The 17,482-nt window shown below is 40.9% G+C and overlaps 1 protein-coding gene across 2 annotated transcripts in view; it reads left to right on the top strand.

Annotated features, from left to right (window-relative positions):
• TSPAN9 (tetraspanin 9) overlaps positions 1-17,482 on the top strand; it is a 277,862-nt gene that overhangs the window by 221,942 nt on the left and 38,438 nt on the right. For both annotated transcript variants that reach the window (XM_061582579.1, XM_061582580.1), the window contains exons 2-3: positions 5,594-5,785; positions 14,418-14,492. In XM_061582579.1, coding sequence (XP_061438563.1) covers positions 5,594-5,785; positions 14,418-14,492 — 267 coding nt within the window. The remainder of the gene's footprint in view (positions 1-5,593; positions 5,786-14,417; positions 14,493-17,482) is intronic.

The following is a 17,482-nucleotide window of genomic DNA, read 5'->3' on the forward strand; positions in this document are numbered from 1 at the left end:
AAGCCGAAAGTTATAAAAGTCATTATAAAAGTTATTTCTCTAAAATAAAATACATCTACAATAGGCAGAATATTGTCCTTTATATGGGAATTAACCACTCGAAATGGTCATAGCCCAGTGACAAAGAGTTCTTTATAAAAACAACTACAGGCCTCCATATTTCATTAACATTTCAAATGCATATGAAGACTTACGAAACTAATAAAAGAGAATCCCACAATTTCCCCAGCAATTCTTCTTTCAAAGGCATCTCCATCAGAGGGATGGGGATGGGGAGTTGCAAACATCCATAAAAATCCCATCTTCCTCACCAGCATGCCAATCCACACTGTCTGGTTTCAAGGGATTGTTTGTGGTGTTTGGCCAGGGAGATAGAACAAGGATGTTCTTCAAGTATGTTCCACCCTAACCAAGCTAGCGGAGGTTATCTTGGATGTGATGTTGGAGAACCTTTTCACAATGGTGCTGGGGGTCTTCAATATGTCTCACATGGGCCAGCTCGGACTTCATGGCCTCCATAACAACTATGGGGCTGTCTCAATACAACAATGGCTCATCACATGTGGCTGGACATACGCTCAACCTGGTCTTTGTCACAGAGTGGATTGATAATGCTCTGTTGATTGGTGGATGTGCTGTGAATCCATTGTCATGCACAGACCATTCCCTGGTAAGGTTTGGGTTGAATGTAGCAACTCTACTCTGCAAGGGTGGGAACCCATTGAGATGGTCCACCCTCTGAGACTTACGGAATCTGATGGATTTCTAAATGCTCTAGGGGATTTTCTGGCTGTCATGGCTGGTGCTTCTGTTGAGGCTTTTCTCTCACTGTGAAATCATAGAGCCATCAACACAATCACTTCTGAATGCTTTCGCTATGAAACATGAGGTCATCTTGGTACTCCATTGATTTGTGTGTGATGAAACAGGAGGGTCAGCAGCTGGAGTACAGGTGGCATATATCTCAATCTGAACTTGACCAAGCACAGGTATTGTTTGCGCCATCGTGCCTCCCACCTTGCAACGGTGGCGGCAAAGAAAGTGTACTTCTCCACCTCCCTTGAGTCCTTAAGTAGCTATCTGCCAGAGCTTTTCCAAGTGGTGAATGAGCTTTAGTCATCTGGCCAAGAAAGCATTGCTTTGACACCCTTAGAGGCCTGCTGTAACAACTTTGGGACGCACTTTAAGGACAAAACTGCTCAGATTTGAACAGAGTTGGATCCCACAGTTAGAGCAAGTACAATGGAGGTATCCAGAGCCTGTTCCATCTGTACTGGATCAGTTTCAATTATTGCAGCCTGAGAATGTGGACAAGCTGCTTGAAGAAGTCCAGTCAGCCACCTGCCCCCTTGTCCCTTGCCCATCTTGGCTTCTTAGAGCCAGCTGTAGGGGAGTTGACTGGGTGGGCCAGGGAATGATTCACTGGAGAAGGGAAAGGTACCATCTGCCTTGAAGGAGGTGGTGGTGGTCCCCTTCCTAAGAAGACCTCCCTGGACCCAGAAGTGTTGAAAACTGTCACCCAGTAGCAAATACCCTCTTTTGGGGCAAGGTGCTCGAGAAGGTGGTGGCTTCAAGCATGCTTTGAGAAAACTGATTACTTGGATCCATTCCATTCTGGCTTCAGGTCTGGCTATGGCGCTATAACTACCTTGGTCACCCTAGTTGATGACATCTGTTGGATGAGAAATAGGGAGAGTGTGACCCTGCTTGTTCTCCTTGATCTCTCATTGGCTTTTGATCTTGTTGACCAAGATATCCTTCTGGAACCTCTCAGGGAAGTGGGGGTTGAGGGCACTGTGCTTCTCTGGTTCTACTCATACCTCCAGGGCCACTGGGAGCTGTCATTAGGAGATTTGGAGTGAGGTTTCATTAATATGCAAATGATGTCCATCTCTGTCTCTCTGTTCCATCTGAATTGGGATAGGCAGTTGTGGTGGTAGACTGGTGTTTAGAGGTGGTGATGAGTGGATGTGGGCCAATAAATTGAGGCTGAATCCCAGAAATACAGAGGTGTTATGCATCCAGAGTTCTTCTGTCTGGGAGATAGCCTCTTGTGGTTGGGGTTGCACCCCCTTGGAATCGGGGTACTCGTTGATCAAACACTGACACTGGAGGTTCAGGTGGCCTTAGTGACTAGGAGTGCCTTAGCTCTGGTTGGTTCGCCAGCGTCAGCTGCTTTGGGACAGAGATGACTTGTCCACAGTACTCCATACTCTGATAACTTCCAGATTAGATTATTGCAATACACTCTATGTGGGGCTGCCCTTGAAGATGACTGAGAAACTTCACCTGGTCCAAAATGCAGCATCCAGTTTACTGGTTGGTATTCCCTTTAGACCTCATATAAAACAGCTTCATTGGTTGCCAATTTGTTTGTGAGCTGAATTCAATGTGCTCATTCTACTGTTTAAAGCCTTTGGTCCAAAATATCTGAAAGATCACCTCCTTCCCTACAGACCAACTTGGGTTTTGAGATCAGCAGAGGGGGCCCCTTTTGATAGTTCTGCCACCTTCAGAGGTGGGAGGTGGCCCAGGAGAGGGCATTCTGTGTGGCTGCTGTGACGCCCTTCCCTGGCTCTCCCTGTCAGGTTCCTACCTGCTTGTGGCTACTACCTTTCACTAGGCACCACCAGGGACTCCACCAGTCCAGACTGTCCTTTTTTATGGTTTCTCTCTCCGCTCTAGCACAGATCTCTCTAGATCCCTCTGCTAGGCAGCACCACCAGTCACGTTCTATAACCAATGTTCCCAGAGACCTTGCCTGAGTCTCCCTCTATCCGGTTACTTTTGTGACTGCGTGCTTATGCTGTTCCCAACCCCCTTGTATCAATGTAGATAACTCATATAACTTGGGGTTGCTCTGGATACTTATAATGTTATTATTCTCCTCTTCACCGCTGCCACCATTTGTTACAGTTTCCCTTCAGCCTTGGTAATTACCTTACCCTCCCTTCTGGTCTGTGAAACCCCAGCCAAGGATCAGGCCTTCGGTAAACCAAAATAGTATTTATTAAATAACAGAAATAACAAGATTACTTTTCTAATGGTACTTAAGCATATGGTTTCATCTATTCCTGTGATACTTGACTTATCATTAACTAGAACTCCCACTCCCTCTTTCTCCACACTCTCCTGACATCCACCACCTAATACCCACCTAAACAACCCACAAACACCTCTCAAACACCTCCCAAACACCTCCAAACACCTCCCAAACTCCTCTCAGATTCAACTGTCATTCTTCCATTTATACTTTCAGCCATTCAAACGCTCAGCCAATTATCCAGCATTCTACTGTTCATCTACTCCCCCCTCCTCTTTCATTCCACTTACCATGTATCTTCTATACGAACAGCACTTACCATATTTACATTAATACAGGAACATCACAGCTGCCCCTAAGTTCTGGATCTCCCTACACACTGAGGTATGTCTGGGAACTGCACTGTACAGTTTTAGGCAAATGCTGAAGATGTACCCCTTTGCCACCTGAGACATGTCCTTTTAGGACCCACTCTATTTTGGGATTTAGGTTGTTTTTAAATTCTTTTTAAGGTTGTATTTTAAAATTGTTGTAACCTGCCCTGGGACCTTTGGGTGAATTTGGGTAAGATGATGATGATGATGATATCCAATGACGAACATAAACCAAACTATCAACCACTGGGGTACTTAGTAGCGCCTCTTGTTTTATTTTGGTGACTAAATCCGGTATAAAATTTAGAAGTCAAACAGATTCATAGGCACATTAATATTGGTGACATGTCAACCACACGTGGAAGAAGTTTACTTTTGTTTTGGGCACAGTACCAGCAATTACTATTTCCAGCTTGATAGATTATGTCTAATTTCAAAAGTGTTAAATGCCATTGCATTGTCATTTTATACAGTTCTCTGTCAGTTCTCTGTTCTCTGAGCTCAAGAGAAATTGACTTCCAGGTACAAAAAGGAAATATCAACCTTTTTGAGTAATTTCCCTTGTAGATCCTTTCCTTGTTTTTGGTGATAATATTTTCTACCTATAGTGTTAATGTATGCTAAAATATATTTTAGAAAATATTTTTGTACCAGGATACCATCAGTTGTTCAAAGTCCTTTAGATTCCTGAGAAGTTAATGTTTTAAAACTTGCATAGGCAGAAAATTCCATGTGTGGAGATATTGAAAAAAATGAAATTGAAATAGTGACACTTGTTGGCATCGCTCCTGATAAAAGCGAACATTATTATTGTTGTTTAAATAAAATACAGAGAGAAATATATTTTATGTTTTCTCCATAAATCAAAACTTTCAGCTTGTCCATAGAAATTGAACTCCTGATCTCTAAGAACTGGAGCAAGTGGTAGATTAAGGGTGAAATCTAATAAAATTTTGAAAATTTAAAAGGGCTATCTTATCTTTTTTGTTGTCCAGAGAATGGAATGCAGAGTTTTACAGAGGCTTTGTTCAATATTTTTAGTTTCTAAATCACCTTTATCTTTAAGCCAATCTGTTATCCAGGCAAGTTTAGCAGCTTGGTAGTAAAGAAGTAAATACAGAATTCCACATCTTCCATGAGTCTTGTGTCATTTTAAGGTTCATGGCCTATGTGCAAAGCTAGCTAACCCTCCTAATTAACAGACTTCATCTGTAGCCTTGAGCACAAAAATGTAACACTGCTGACTCCAGTGTGATTCAGTACTAAGCTAATGAGATCAAACCTCTGCCCAGCAACAGAATTTTCTTTTGCTATATGTTTTTATTTTGGAATTGTTATAAATAACAAACAATCAAAAAGAATACCCCCCAATAGTTGAAGTACACAATCTCAAACTACTACAAGTATGGCTAAAGTAAGAAAGGTAACTAACTTCCCACTCTCATTCCCACCCACCCCCACAGTTCACCATCGACGGACATATGTATGAAGTTTCTTAGATCCAAATATTCAAAGTTGAAAGAATAAAAGTGACATACCCAACTACACAAGAAGAATTAAAGTTAATTCCATAGCCAAAGAAAAACTTGCAACATTTCCAAGGATTGTCTGTGTAATGTAACATAGTCCATAAATGGATAACAGGCTGCAGAGAAATTCAGTGGCTTAGTCTTTCCTTTTGCTAGCATTAATGCAAACATTTCTGACATGATAGTACTCCATAGTCTGCTTATCCATGCAAGAGTATTTTTACCCCCAGTTCAAAATGACAAAACCATATTCTGGACAGGCCAGTAAAAAAAACCACGGCCATCTGTCATTCAGCTGAGGCAGCAGTTCAATTCTGCATTCGCTGTGTGAAGTACTTTGCCACAGGTTACTGGTGCATGTGTGAGGTAGTTCGCCACAGGTTACTGGTGCATGCAAGTTATGTTCACATGATAAATATCTTTTTCCTTAATGGAAATTTTAAGAAAACAGAAAAGATGGCCACATTGTGGGTGGACAGTGGGCCACCCGGTTCTAATATCTTTAAAAATAACAACCTAAAATCAAGGTAGCTCCACGACTAAGCAACTTTAATTTCAGCTCCTGCCCAGGTTGCAAAATATTAAATAGACTATTTTTTATTGGTTTGCTTTCTAAATTTTGTCTTTTTCTCTATCTCTCTTTTCAGTTATGTGGCTGTGGGCTCTTGGGTGTGGGAATATGGCTGTCGGTGTCACAAGGAAACTTTGCCACATTTTCTCCCAGCTTCCCTTCACTGTCAGCTGCGAACCTGGTCATTGCTATTGGTACCATCATCATGGTGACTGGCTTTCTAGGCTGTTTGGGTGCTATCAAGGAAAACAAGTGCCTCCTCCTAAGCGTAAGTTAGCAGAATAGATTACCTTTTGCTTGTTCAAGCAAGGGGCTTTAGAAATTGATTTCTCTGAAGCCCCTGGCTCACTAGAAGGCATCTGGCTCTACAACCCAATCATGTTAGCTGCAAAAAGAAGCCCCATTTTTCCCTTTATACTTAAGAGTCCTGGCTTCCCTTTTCTCTTTCCATTGCTTCAGAGAAACAATTGTAGGAGAAAAGAGCAGAATTAGAATTTCATTTCTGGAGAGTAATTGTCACTGTCATAGCAACAACAGTTGATCTCTCTTGTGCTAACTCAAGGAAATATATTTTTGTATGCAGTTTTGACTAATGTACATATTTGCATGCAATTTCTACTGATACAATGCAGGTTATTTTCACTAATACATTCATTTTTATTCACACTTTCCCCTGATATATATATTTTTGTAAACATTGTTTGGTTGGAGAACTGTATTGTAAAATTTCTGTGAATTTTGAAGTATCACTGTATTTCGGTTCTCATGTTGTTCTAGAAAATGCGAATTTGATGGATTTGGCTTTAAATGCAAATAGAATCAGATTTCTCCCCCATCCCTACTTAATCCTAAGGGCAGCACCATATATGATTGCTGCAGGAGAAGACCTCACTTTCAGACTGATCTCCTCCTGCACTAAGAATTTCCTAAAAGAAACTTCAGTTTATATTGCAAAATTGTTAGAAACTCTCTTAAGGCTGTAACAGTACTATATCAGAGGTTGAACCTTTGTCAAATATATAATTAAATCCAGAGCTTGGAAAAGTTACTTTTTTGAACTACAACTCCCATCAGCCCCAACCAGCATGGTCACTGGATTGGGCTGATAGGAACTGTAGTTCAAAAAAGTAACTTTTCCAAGCTCTGATTAAATCTAAATAAATAAAATACATAAAATGTGGCAGCACATTCCTTTAGGAAGCCTAATTGTCCTGGATTTCCCAGACATTTGTGCAACATCTGGAGACATTTATTTGTATTTAAATTACCATAATTTATATGTAGCATGAGTACTTTTAGTATGTAGTGCTGCCATTGTTCAGCCACCTTTTAGCCCCTGATGTTTCAATAGGCATTCCCCACACATGTTCAAGTTTATAATCACGTCCATAAGGAAAAGAATTCACTTTAAAAGCAGGGGGTTGATAGATGAAACAACTGTGATCCAATAATGTATCTTTGGATTTTGGCAAACAGCAGCTGCAGGAGGATCCATTCTCAAGTGGCACTAGAAAACTATCAGGTACATTGTTATCCACCAATAGCTTGAAGAGGCAGAAAATGCCTCAGTGCTGCATATTGCTTCTGGGAACTTCCCCCCGCCCCCGTGGAGCCTCAGTTCATTTTTCTGCCTTACTTGAATGGGCTGTGTCAACCAATGTGCTCTTTGATGACAGGACAGGGAAAAATGAAAAGCGCAGCAACAACCCAGATATAGAAGAGGCTGAATGGAGTGAAGACTCCACTGTAGAAGAACAGGTATCCACACGATTGTTCCAGGAATACTAATTTCTTGCCATTGCTCATTAAGGCCATGGCTACACTAAAGCTTAAATGGATTGAGTCAGAACTCACACCAACTACTTCACTGGGGGTATCAACAATCTTACCAGAACCGGGACTTCCGGGAAGGGTGACTTCGCTTGTGCCTGCTTTTGAGACGGGCTCCCGCCTCAAAAGAAGCTTATTCAGATATAAATCAGTCAGAACATTTTTTATTTTGACTGATGAAATTTCTCCCGGGCAGGGAGAAACGTAGAGATCAACCTCAAAAGCCTGTTTTTGTTGGGAGGACTGGATTTCATTAATTTATGAGAAAAGGTCCAGCCAGCAATGCCGGACGGACTTCCGAACAAGCTCTATCTGTTTAATGCGATACGTTTATCTTTTCTTCAAAGAGAAAACAGACCAACAGGCAAGCACCCTTCTTTCTATTATTTTTTTTACTTGGTTTAAATTGTTGCAGCAAAAAGAGATTTGTCAATTTAATCAGCTTTAAAGAGCTTCTGGGTGAGCTATAACTCTTCTCTGTTATTCATGAAATTAATAGCTTATCTCTGTTTCTATTGCAAAAAGCTGTCCTGGAAGTGCATTCTAAAGATATACACAGAAGAGGGATTTCTATTCCGAGGAACATTATATTGTCTGGGACTATTCTCTTTTTGGTCTATTTTATTTTGATGAATCTGCTTCTTCACGACGCCGCTAACTGTTTTGATGCTGGGAACTAAATTTGTTTTGTATTCTTGAACATAGAGAGATAAGGCAGGCTGCTCTGTTTATACTGTGATGTCATCAAGCCTGGAATATTAACCCAATTGTTGCTGAAATAAGAAGTGGTTCTTCTTTATTTTTGTTTTGCTTTGTTTTCGTGGTTTTAAAAATGGCAATCAAGAAAGTGGCTGAGAATCTGGAAGTAATTATGTTTCAGAAAATAATGGATGAGATTGAGATAACGAAACAAACCCTGCAACAGGGCAGTAAGGAGCTGAAAATTGAACTGAGCAAAATGACGCAGGAGTTTAAAGAAATAGGGGATCCTGTGAGAGAGGAGAATGAGATCAGAGATGAGAAAAGAAAAAATAAAGGGAAGATACAAGCCCTGGAGATTGGAACAAATGTGGAATTGGAAAAAGATCTGGAGTTTATGGATATTAGAAATAAAATCTACTGTTTGGAATTTAACGTTGTCTCTGAAGAAATTAATGAAGATATTAGAGATAAAGTTATCAATGGCTTGGATAATCTTCTGGACTGGAATGACGTGATGGAGCTTGATATAGAGAAAATCTATGGAATTAAGTGCAGCCATGTGACAATGGAAAAACTCTCAAGAGATGAGCCAGTGCATTTTGTAAAAAAGAAGAACAGAGATATGACTTTACAACAATATTTCAGCAACTTATTCAGAATTGATGGCAAGAAAATATTTGGGATAGAGGAAATTCCCATCAGACTCTTATTATATGACTATGGCTATGACAGCAAGATTATTATGGAATACTGATAATGGAAGATTGGACACTGAAATTACTGGACTTAACAGGACTATTGAAGATGGAAGATGGAATTAATAGGGATAATGGAATAATGGCTATTGAAATTATTGGACCTAACAGATTTTGATGAGATGGATTAATCGATATGTTTATTTGGACTATGGTTATGACAATAAGATTATTATTATTATTAACAAGATGGATTAATCGACATGTTTATTTGGAGAAAAATTGATAGATATATTTCTTAAAGAATTGAAACCTCTCTTTGACTTTTTGTGGAAAGAATAAAGTAATGTTTATGAGATTTGATGATTAATTAAGATAACTACTGGAGGAAAGTGATTTTATAATATAATTTAAGAGACAGGATTGTTATATATTGTAGACCTATAACTGATTTGATCTGCGACAAATGGGAAGTCAACATTTTATTTTTTTGTTTAATCATTTTTGTTTTGTTTTGTTTTTTGTCTTTGAATGTTTTATGATTTTGTTTTGTATGTTTTATGAAAATTTGAATAAAAATTATTGTAAAAAAAAAAAACAATCTTACCAGAACCCAAGAATATCGAGAAGGCAGTGAAGGTGCCAAATTTGTTAAAGAAACTAATAAGGGCAGAATTCCAAGCACTGCTGCAATCAACGAAATGATTGTAGTGGTGCCAGCAAATATTACATGCTAGAACAAGAAGTAATGGAACAACTGAAGGTGCCAGACGTGGATGAGCCCATTTCAGCTCTGGTGTCAAAATTTACCTGTCCAAAGAAGGGGACAGTCAACTGAAAGATATGACAGAACACAAACTAGACTTTACACTCAAGAAAGTACATGAAGCAGCAGCATTGGCTTACAAGCATCTTGCACAGCATTGTTTTTTGTGAGAGAAGCCATACTATGGACAGATGACATTTCAGCAGATCTCAGTCAAGATCCATACCAACTCAGAAAGACCTGCCTCAATATTTCTAGAGCAATGGTCTTTATAACAGACACATTTATGGATGCAACAAAATTTGCATCCAGAGCCATGGTAGCAAAAATAGTGCTAAAACAAACAGTGTGGCTGCATCATTGTGAGGTGGACCAAGCTCCCATCTGATCCTCACTACAAAGGTGCTTGATGATAAGAAACTCTTAGGGGACCAAGCTTTGGAGAAGATATTGGTCAAGACCAAATATAAGAAAAAAACAATGCTGAATGCAAGCCAAAAAAGGGAAGACAAACTTACACAAAGACATTTTTATCCATACCAGTCCTTTAGTTCCCCAAGAATTGGGACCAGAAGTCAGGATTATAGGCTCTACAGACTAGCCTGGAGATGCACAAAGTACCAATAGGACCACAGAATGCAAATAATAGATTCTCCAATAATTCCACCACAAGAGGTGAAAAGAATCAAAAGAACTTCTGACATGAACCATCAGGAAGGGGGAAAGCTGATGAGCTTCTATCACAGATGGGAATCCAGTTTTGGACATTGGGTAAAGGATGCAATACGTTACAGATACGAGATAGAGTTTCATTCCCTACCTCCAAGCAGATTTATCTCATCCCCACTCCACAAGAATCAACAAAAGTGAAAGCTGATGTCAGCAGCAACAGAGCACCTATTGGAGATAGCAGCAATAGAATATGTGCTACCAGAATAGAGATCCTAAGGAGTCTACTCACTGCTCTTCATCATTTCGATGAAAGGGGGTGCTGGGATGTTGGTATTGTATTTGCAATACCTAAACAAGTTTGTAACACATTGCAAATTTAGAATAGAAACATTGAATTCCATTTGGGAAGCACTCCAACTGCAAGTCTACTTAGCTTCCATAGACTTAACAGAAGCATATTTACATGTGCCCATACACCCAGAGCATTGCCGGTCTCTGTACTTTGCCTATGCAGATCAGCAACACTTCCAGTGCAATGCAATGCCTTTTTGATTGGCCTCAGCTTTGTGAGTGTTCACATAAATAATGGTAACATTTGGTACTCCTCTTCGCAAAGAAGGAATACATCTGTACCCATACTACAACAATATCCTAATCCGATCACCATCCATTCAGGATGTACACCAATATCTGAACATCACCCTGGCAGCGTTGAAAGACTGTGGATTCCTGATAAACACAAAGAAGAGCCATCTGCAATCCTTGCAGAGCCTACAACATCTAGGAGCTCAAACAGAAACCAAAAGAAAACCCTCTCATTGTCTTAGGAACAAATAGAAAAGAGAGTAGCAGCTGTGTCCAGCATGGTAAAGAAATCCTTGGAGGGTATAATGAATTTAGAGGAGTTGTTAGGAATGCTGGGATTGACTCTACAAGTAACACCACGGGCAAGGTTTCATACCAGACCATTGCAATAGACACTTTTACCTTTTACCTCACTGCTTACAACCAAATATAGACAAATACAAGTGTCACCACAGCTCTGTTCAGCACACCAGTGACAGCTGAAGAGGAGCAACATAGCCAAATGTATTCCACTGAGGAAACCCATGCAAGATACCATAACAACAGATGCCAGCCTCACAGGCTGGGGAGCAAACTGCAGATGTCAGACAGTGCAGGGTACATGGACTCAAATGGAGGCCAGTCAAAGCATAAACTGGCTGGAACTGAGAGCAAGCAGCAAGGCTGGCATTGCTTCATTTTGTTCCAGCCCTGGGCCTAAAGAATGTGCTGATTCAAACCAGCAATACTACAACCAAGGCACATATCAGGAGGCACAAAAACAATACTACAACCAAGGCACAAATAATCAGGGAGGCACAAAATTGAGGGCCCTCCAGGTGAAAGCAACTGTCCTACTATCAGGAGTGGAGAGGAACTTGGAGTCATTAGTCTCAGAACATGTGCAGGGAGCAGACAATGTGAAAGCAGATTGGCTGAGCCACAGGAAATTAATGCCAAGGGAGTGGCATCTCAATAGACACATCTTCATGAAAATTCAGCACCATTTCAGGAAGATGAAGGTGGATCTCTTTGCATCAGACAAGAACTGCCAACTTGAAAAGGTTCTACATGAGGTTTCAAAGCCTGCAGGCAGAAGGCATAGATGCATTAAATTGCCTATGGCCTAATGATCTGTTGTACACGTTCCCTACAGCACAACTGATGGCATGGGTACTAAATAAAGTGTGACAAGAGAAAGCATCAGTAGCCCTAATAGCTCCATTTGGGCTCAGGAGACCCTGGGTCTCAGAAATTGTGCAACAGCCTCTCTACCAGTAATCAAGACTCTCCTGATATGGCCCAGTAATTCAGGACTGGCACGAGAACTGGTGGCAACAACGTTAGCCTCAAGAAAACCATCCATAATACATATTTACCAGTTCACACAGGGAAAGTTTGTATCCTGATATAAGAAGAAAAAGAAGCAAGCCTCAAAAGCAGGCCTCCCAGAGGTGTTGACCTTTCTACAAGATGGACTTCAAATGAGACTAAAACCGAACACACGGAGAGGGCAGGCACCAGCACTGATATTGCTACTGTCAGCATCCTCATCAACATCCATGGGGTCACATCCTTATCTAAAGAGATTTCTAAGAGGAGCAGCACTTACCAATCCTCCTGTGCAACACAGATTCTCAAGGTGGAATCTACACACAGTACTGACAGTGCTACAGCAACCTCCCTTCAAGCCCTTGAAGGAAGTCCCATTAAAATAGTTACCATACAAGGTCCTTTTCTTAGTGGTGATTGCATCAGCAATAAGAGTCTCTGAACAACAATTAATCCTGCACACTTTTTACCCAGATCTTAAACCTTCTGAACAAGCATGGCACTTTCTAGACACCCATAGAGCACCAAAAGTGCTCAGGAACAGGACCATTTTGGAAATCAGAGTCCCTGTTCAATGCTTTCCACCCTCTATCCACAGGAAAGAAGGTATTCTCATCCATTCTGTCCAGGTAGAGAAGGGCATGCATTGCCATGGCATACACCTCCTACAGGGATAGTGACCCATTCAACCAGATCAGCAGTGACAACCACTACATATGCTACAAATGCTCTACTGCAAGAGGTATGCAGGACAGCAACATGGACTAATCCATGCTCATTCATGAAACACTAGAAAATAGACATGTTTGCCTTGGCAGAGGCTGCCTTTTGCAGATGAGGCCTCCAACATGTTCTACCTGACAGGTAGTCAGCCAGCCCCACCTGGGAACTGAAGGGTCAGCTTCAGAACATCCCACTTGGTTGTGTCCTGGTGCCACTTGAGAAGCTACCATTGGTACTCACCTGAAAGGTGTTTCTGAGGGGTACTAGGACACCACCAAGGTCCATGCTAAGTTGGCTGATTAAACCTCATAAACAAATATACAGAATGAGAGACACGCATAAATGTCTGGAGAGAGTCATGCTCTCATTCTGTAAATAGATACTAACCTGCATATTAATATTGATGTGTGAATGGGAAGGTATGAATGTGGTTCAAAACTTTAAGTTAAGCTTGGCCAGAAGGCGAACTGAGGCTCCAGGGGGAGGAGTTCCCAGATGCATCCTGGAGCTCTAACAGTTTTCTGCTATTGATGGATAATAACCCACTTGGTGGTGTCTTAGTGCCCCTCAGAAACACCTTTCAGATGAGTACCAACAGTACCATCTCTACCAGAACCACAGCAATGGGAGAGAGGGGGTTAACCTACACGATTTTCCTCATGAAAATGACCCCTCTGAAGCTGCTATCTGTCCTGCTAGGGAAAATGTACAGGAACAGGCTTCATACAGGTAAATAGTCTTGAACAGTGAGTTATTTTAATCAGGAAAATGGCAAGGATGCTCTGGATTAGGCCTCTTGCAGCAGCTTTTTAACAAAAAAATTAAATAGACTGAAAATCTAATCACTCACCTCTGCCATTTCATCTCGTTTTGCCCTGACATGCTCAGAAAGCTGAATTCTATGCCCAGTACAATATTTTGTGCTTTTTCTAACACATGGCCCTCATGTTATGGCACACAGCATATAGAACACAATAGTTTGCATGCAACACTAACCTTTGCTACAACTTATGGGTTGTCTAGAGCAAAATAAACCATGAGCCTGGATATGGACCCAATGCTCAGCCAAACTGTGGCTTTGATTACAGCAGCAGAACTGGGGGAGGAGCAAAGTGGCCATGGTCTTCTCTCCAGGAACCTGCATGTTTGCGTTAAGCCACAGTCATAACCTGTAGAAAAGGTGAATTAACTGTGGAAATGTTGATGCATCAGTGCAAGTGAATATAAATACACTCGCCATCCCTAGGGTCTTTAAAAAAAATTACATACTTTCCAGATAAAATTAAAACAAAGAAGTTAACAAAATGGTATGATCGCTGAACACATAAGAGTGTCAAATAACATTTTATTGATTGATTTGTTACTCTCCTAATACCTAGTGGTTTCTAGGCAACTTACAACACATTTCAAAAATGCACAATACAAAAAGAATTTAAAAAACATACATTATACAGAATATAACCCCCCCCCCCCGAAAGTAATGACGCAAAGCTAAATGTGCTCGGCCTAAGTTTACAACAAATGCATTTCAGTATTACGTTAGTTATGATTTAATATGTATGTTAACATTTTAAATGTTCGAGTGATTGTAACATTCTTTTTTTTTGCTTTTCCAGTTTTTTATTGTTTTACTGATCATTCTCCTGGCTGAGCTGATATTACTCATTTTGTTCTTCGTTTATATGGACAAGGTAGGTATTTATGCAGTCCAATTCAGTCGTTTAGCCCCTCAAAGCTGAGCTACTTTCTTATAGTTTTCTTCTTATAGGCAAAAAGGTCAGACTCCCCTCTCCCCAAGATAACTGGCATTACTGTGGACATTATATTGAAGAAGGTTCAGCTGAAAGGTTCAGCAGATTGGAGAATGGCTACAAAACTAGGCAGCTAGGAAAAATCTGGCTGGCATCCTGAGAACGCCCCTAACTCCTCAGCTCCTTCAGCTTCACCCTCAAGGTAGCTGTGTAAACCATGATGCTTTGACAAGCACAACAGGGAAGCAAACTGGAGAGCTTCAGCTATGGGGCGGTATACAAATGTAATAATAATACTAATACTAATAACAACAACAACTACAGTAGCTAACCTGATAAGAGACATACCTGCCCCCAGTGACTGGCAGAGGCAAGAGATCTACTTGCTAACTGCCGACATGAGCATGGGCTTCTGTTTACCATCAAGTAACCCTGGTGAGAACAAAAGCCTGCACTGGTAACCTAGAGTACTTCCACAACTTTGGAAGTGGGATATTTGTGGTGACATTTCATGAGCAGCCTCTGTTGCCACCAGAGCTTGGAAAAGTTACTTTTTTGAACTACAACTCCCATCAGCCCAATCCAGTGGCCATGCTGGCTGGGACTGATGGGAGTTGTAGTTCAAAAACAGTAACTTTTCCAAGCTCTGGTTGCCACACCTCTATTTGCTCCTCACATGAGCAGATTTGCACAAGACCTGTAATAAAAATGTTTAGTGCTGCTTAGTTCTCTGAGGGGAGGTGTGCATATGGCATTTTCTGGAAATTAAGATAATTCCTCTCTCCCAGGATTCAGCTGATGTTCAGCTTCAGATTAAAGTACCCAGAGATCTGATTGTGTTGTTGAGATGGGGAAGATGAATCAGTTAAGTCCTGAGCTACCTCCTGTTGTTTTTCAATCTTTCCAAGAGTCTCCTGTGGTAGAAGGAAGCCCAGCTTCATGGAACTGTTGGTTTGAAAGAACAGCAGGAAAAGGCAAATGTCTCTGTGCAACAGGATGCCCCCTTGCCACCACTTCCTGTTTGCCCCCTCCTCAAACCTATAACTTAACTGGGACAGTGGTATGTCAAGCAGTAGAATAAGCAATGGATATGGTGACTGAAAAAACAGGAGTGTGTGGACCCTCATATCAGTCACACACACAGAAAAAATGAATCAACCCCATCTGGACACAACCCTAAATAGTCATTTGCAACAAGAATAGGATCTCCCATCTCTCTTTGACATCTTAGTACCCTAGCACTTGGTACTTAAGGCCATGTACCATTAGAATTCAGGATATATGGACTGGCTTATGGCCTTCACCTTGGATCCATAAGGTGGCTGTTTAACAGGGAAATTTGTATTTACATCATACCTCTGGTTAGTATATCTACTATGGTCTGGCTGTTCTCTCCCTCAGCACGTGCCTGACACCAGAGCTTGGAAAAGTTACTTTTTTGAACTACAACTCCCATCAGCCCAATCCAGTGGCCATGCTGGCTGGGGCCAATGGCAGTTGTAGTTCAAAAAAGTAACTTTTCCAAGCTCTGCCTGACACTAGCTATCCTATAGGTAACCCTATCATTATGTAACAGAAACTTTACATGTTGGTCCCCAATTCAGTCTTTGTGGATCCTCCCTTAAGCCACAGCCCAAACACAAGCCTGAATCCAAGCATCACTGAGAGCTCAGTGTTTGGCACAAAGGCAGAGCTAGGCATGACAGACTCACCGTGAAACTCCTTCTCTCCTTCATTTGCTCTCTATCACCTCCATTTCCCAGATCTAGTCTGTTTTATACTCTTGTGTGGTCAAAATCCCTGCCATTTTCCTCTGAGCTTCCTCAGATGCAGCTAGGCCTCCATTTCAGCCTGCTAGATCCTTAGCACCACTCCTCACTCTTTATATGACAACAATATTTCCCACCTCCATCTGTCTCTATCACAGAAACTAGTTAAATTCAAAGTGGCTGTTGTGTTTTGTGAAGCCTATAAAAGTTTGACTTGAAGGAATCATTTTACTCTTCTATAAAAATTGCAGCTTGGCAATTCAAGCTACACAACTCTTTTATTCTTCATTTGGTGCTTTGTAACAATAAATGACTTTCTTTTGAACACAAATTGGCACTCAGTGATTCTTGCTAAATAATTAGACAAAAAAATTCCGGTGATTGCTTCCGGTAAGTCGCACTTTTTTGCCCTGCGATTTATGATACTTAGAGACGTTTAAAAACCTCGTAAACAAAGGAAACAAAGATAAAGTGCTTGAGCTGTGATATATTTAACTCAGAGCATCTTTTTTCTAAATCGAAACTGAATTGCTAGCTGTTAGCTGGAGGAGTTGCCGTAATTGCTGTGAAGAAGCTGAATTGCAAACTTTAAATCATAGGGACTGTTTCATCCCTTACTTTGAACTTTCAATCAATCTCAAAGCAAGGAACTAAAAAGTGAACTTTTATAAGAAGTCCCAAGACTAAGGCACGGATACTATGCGTTATAATAGCTGCAATTGTCATCACTAGCAGCAGATAAAAGCAACCAGAAACCTTAGAACGTTACGTATCTTTGTTCTACATGAAAGAGAAGGTGGATGATACAGCGGAATTACACACTTAAATATTATAAATGGCCTATAAAGCCACAATGAACCAGGATGCGGGAACTTTTTTAAATGATGACAATACCTCATCTAGTGTACAATTAAGGATCACAAGCTTCTTTCCTACAGAATCAAAATTGTCACATGTGCCCTTTAAGCTACAGCCAAACCAAACCGTATCCTCAACACCGAAATTAACCCATGAATGGTCGTTGGAACATCTTGCTATGGTTAACAATACGAAGAAAAACTACACAGCCAAAAGTCTTGCTGAGGAATTAAAAGATGCAGGCTTTAACTCCTCCCTAAATTCGTTCTATGAGGGACCTCCTTCAGAAATATTGACCATAGA

The sequence above is a fragment of the Rhineura floridana genome, chromosome 8 (assembly GCF_030035675.1).
Source record: "Rhineura floridana isolate rRhiFlo1 chromosome 8, rRhiFlo1.hap2, whole genome shotgun sequence".
In the NCBI taxonomy this organism is placed as follows: Eukaryota; Metazoa; Chordata; class Lepidosauria; order Squamata; family Rhineuridae; genus Rhineura; species Rhineura floridana.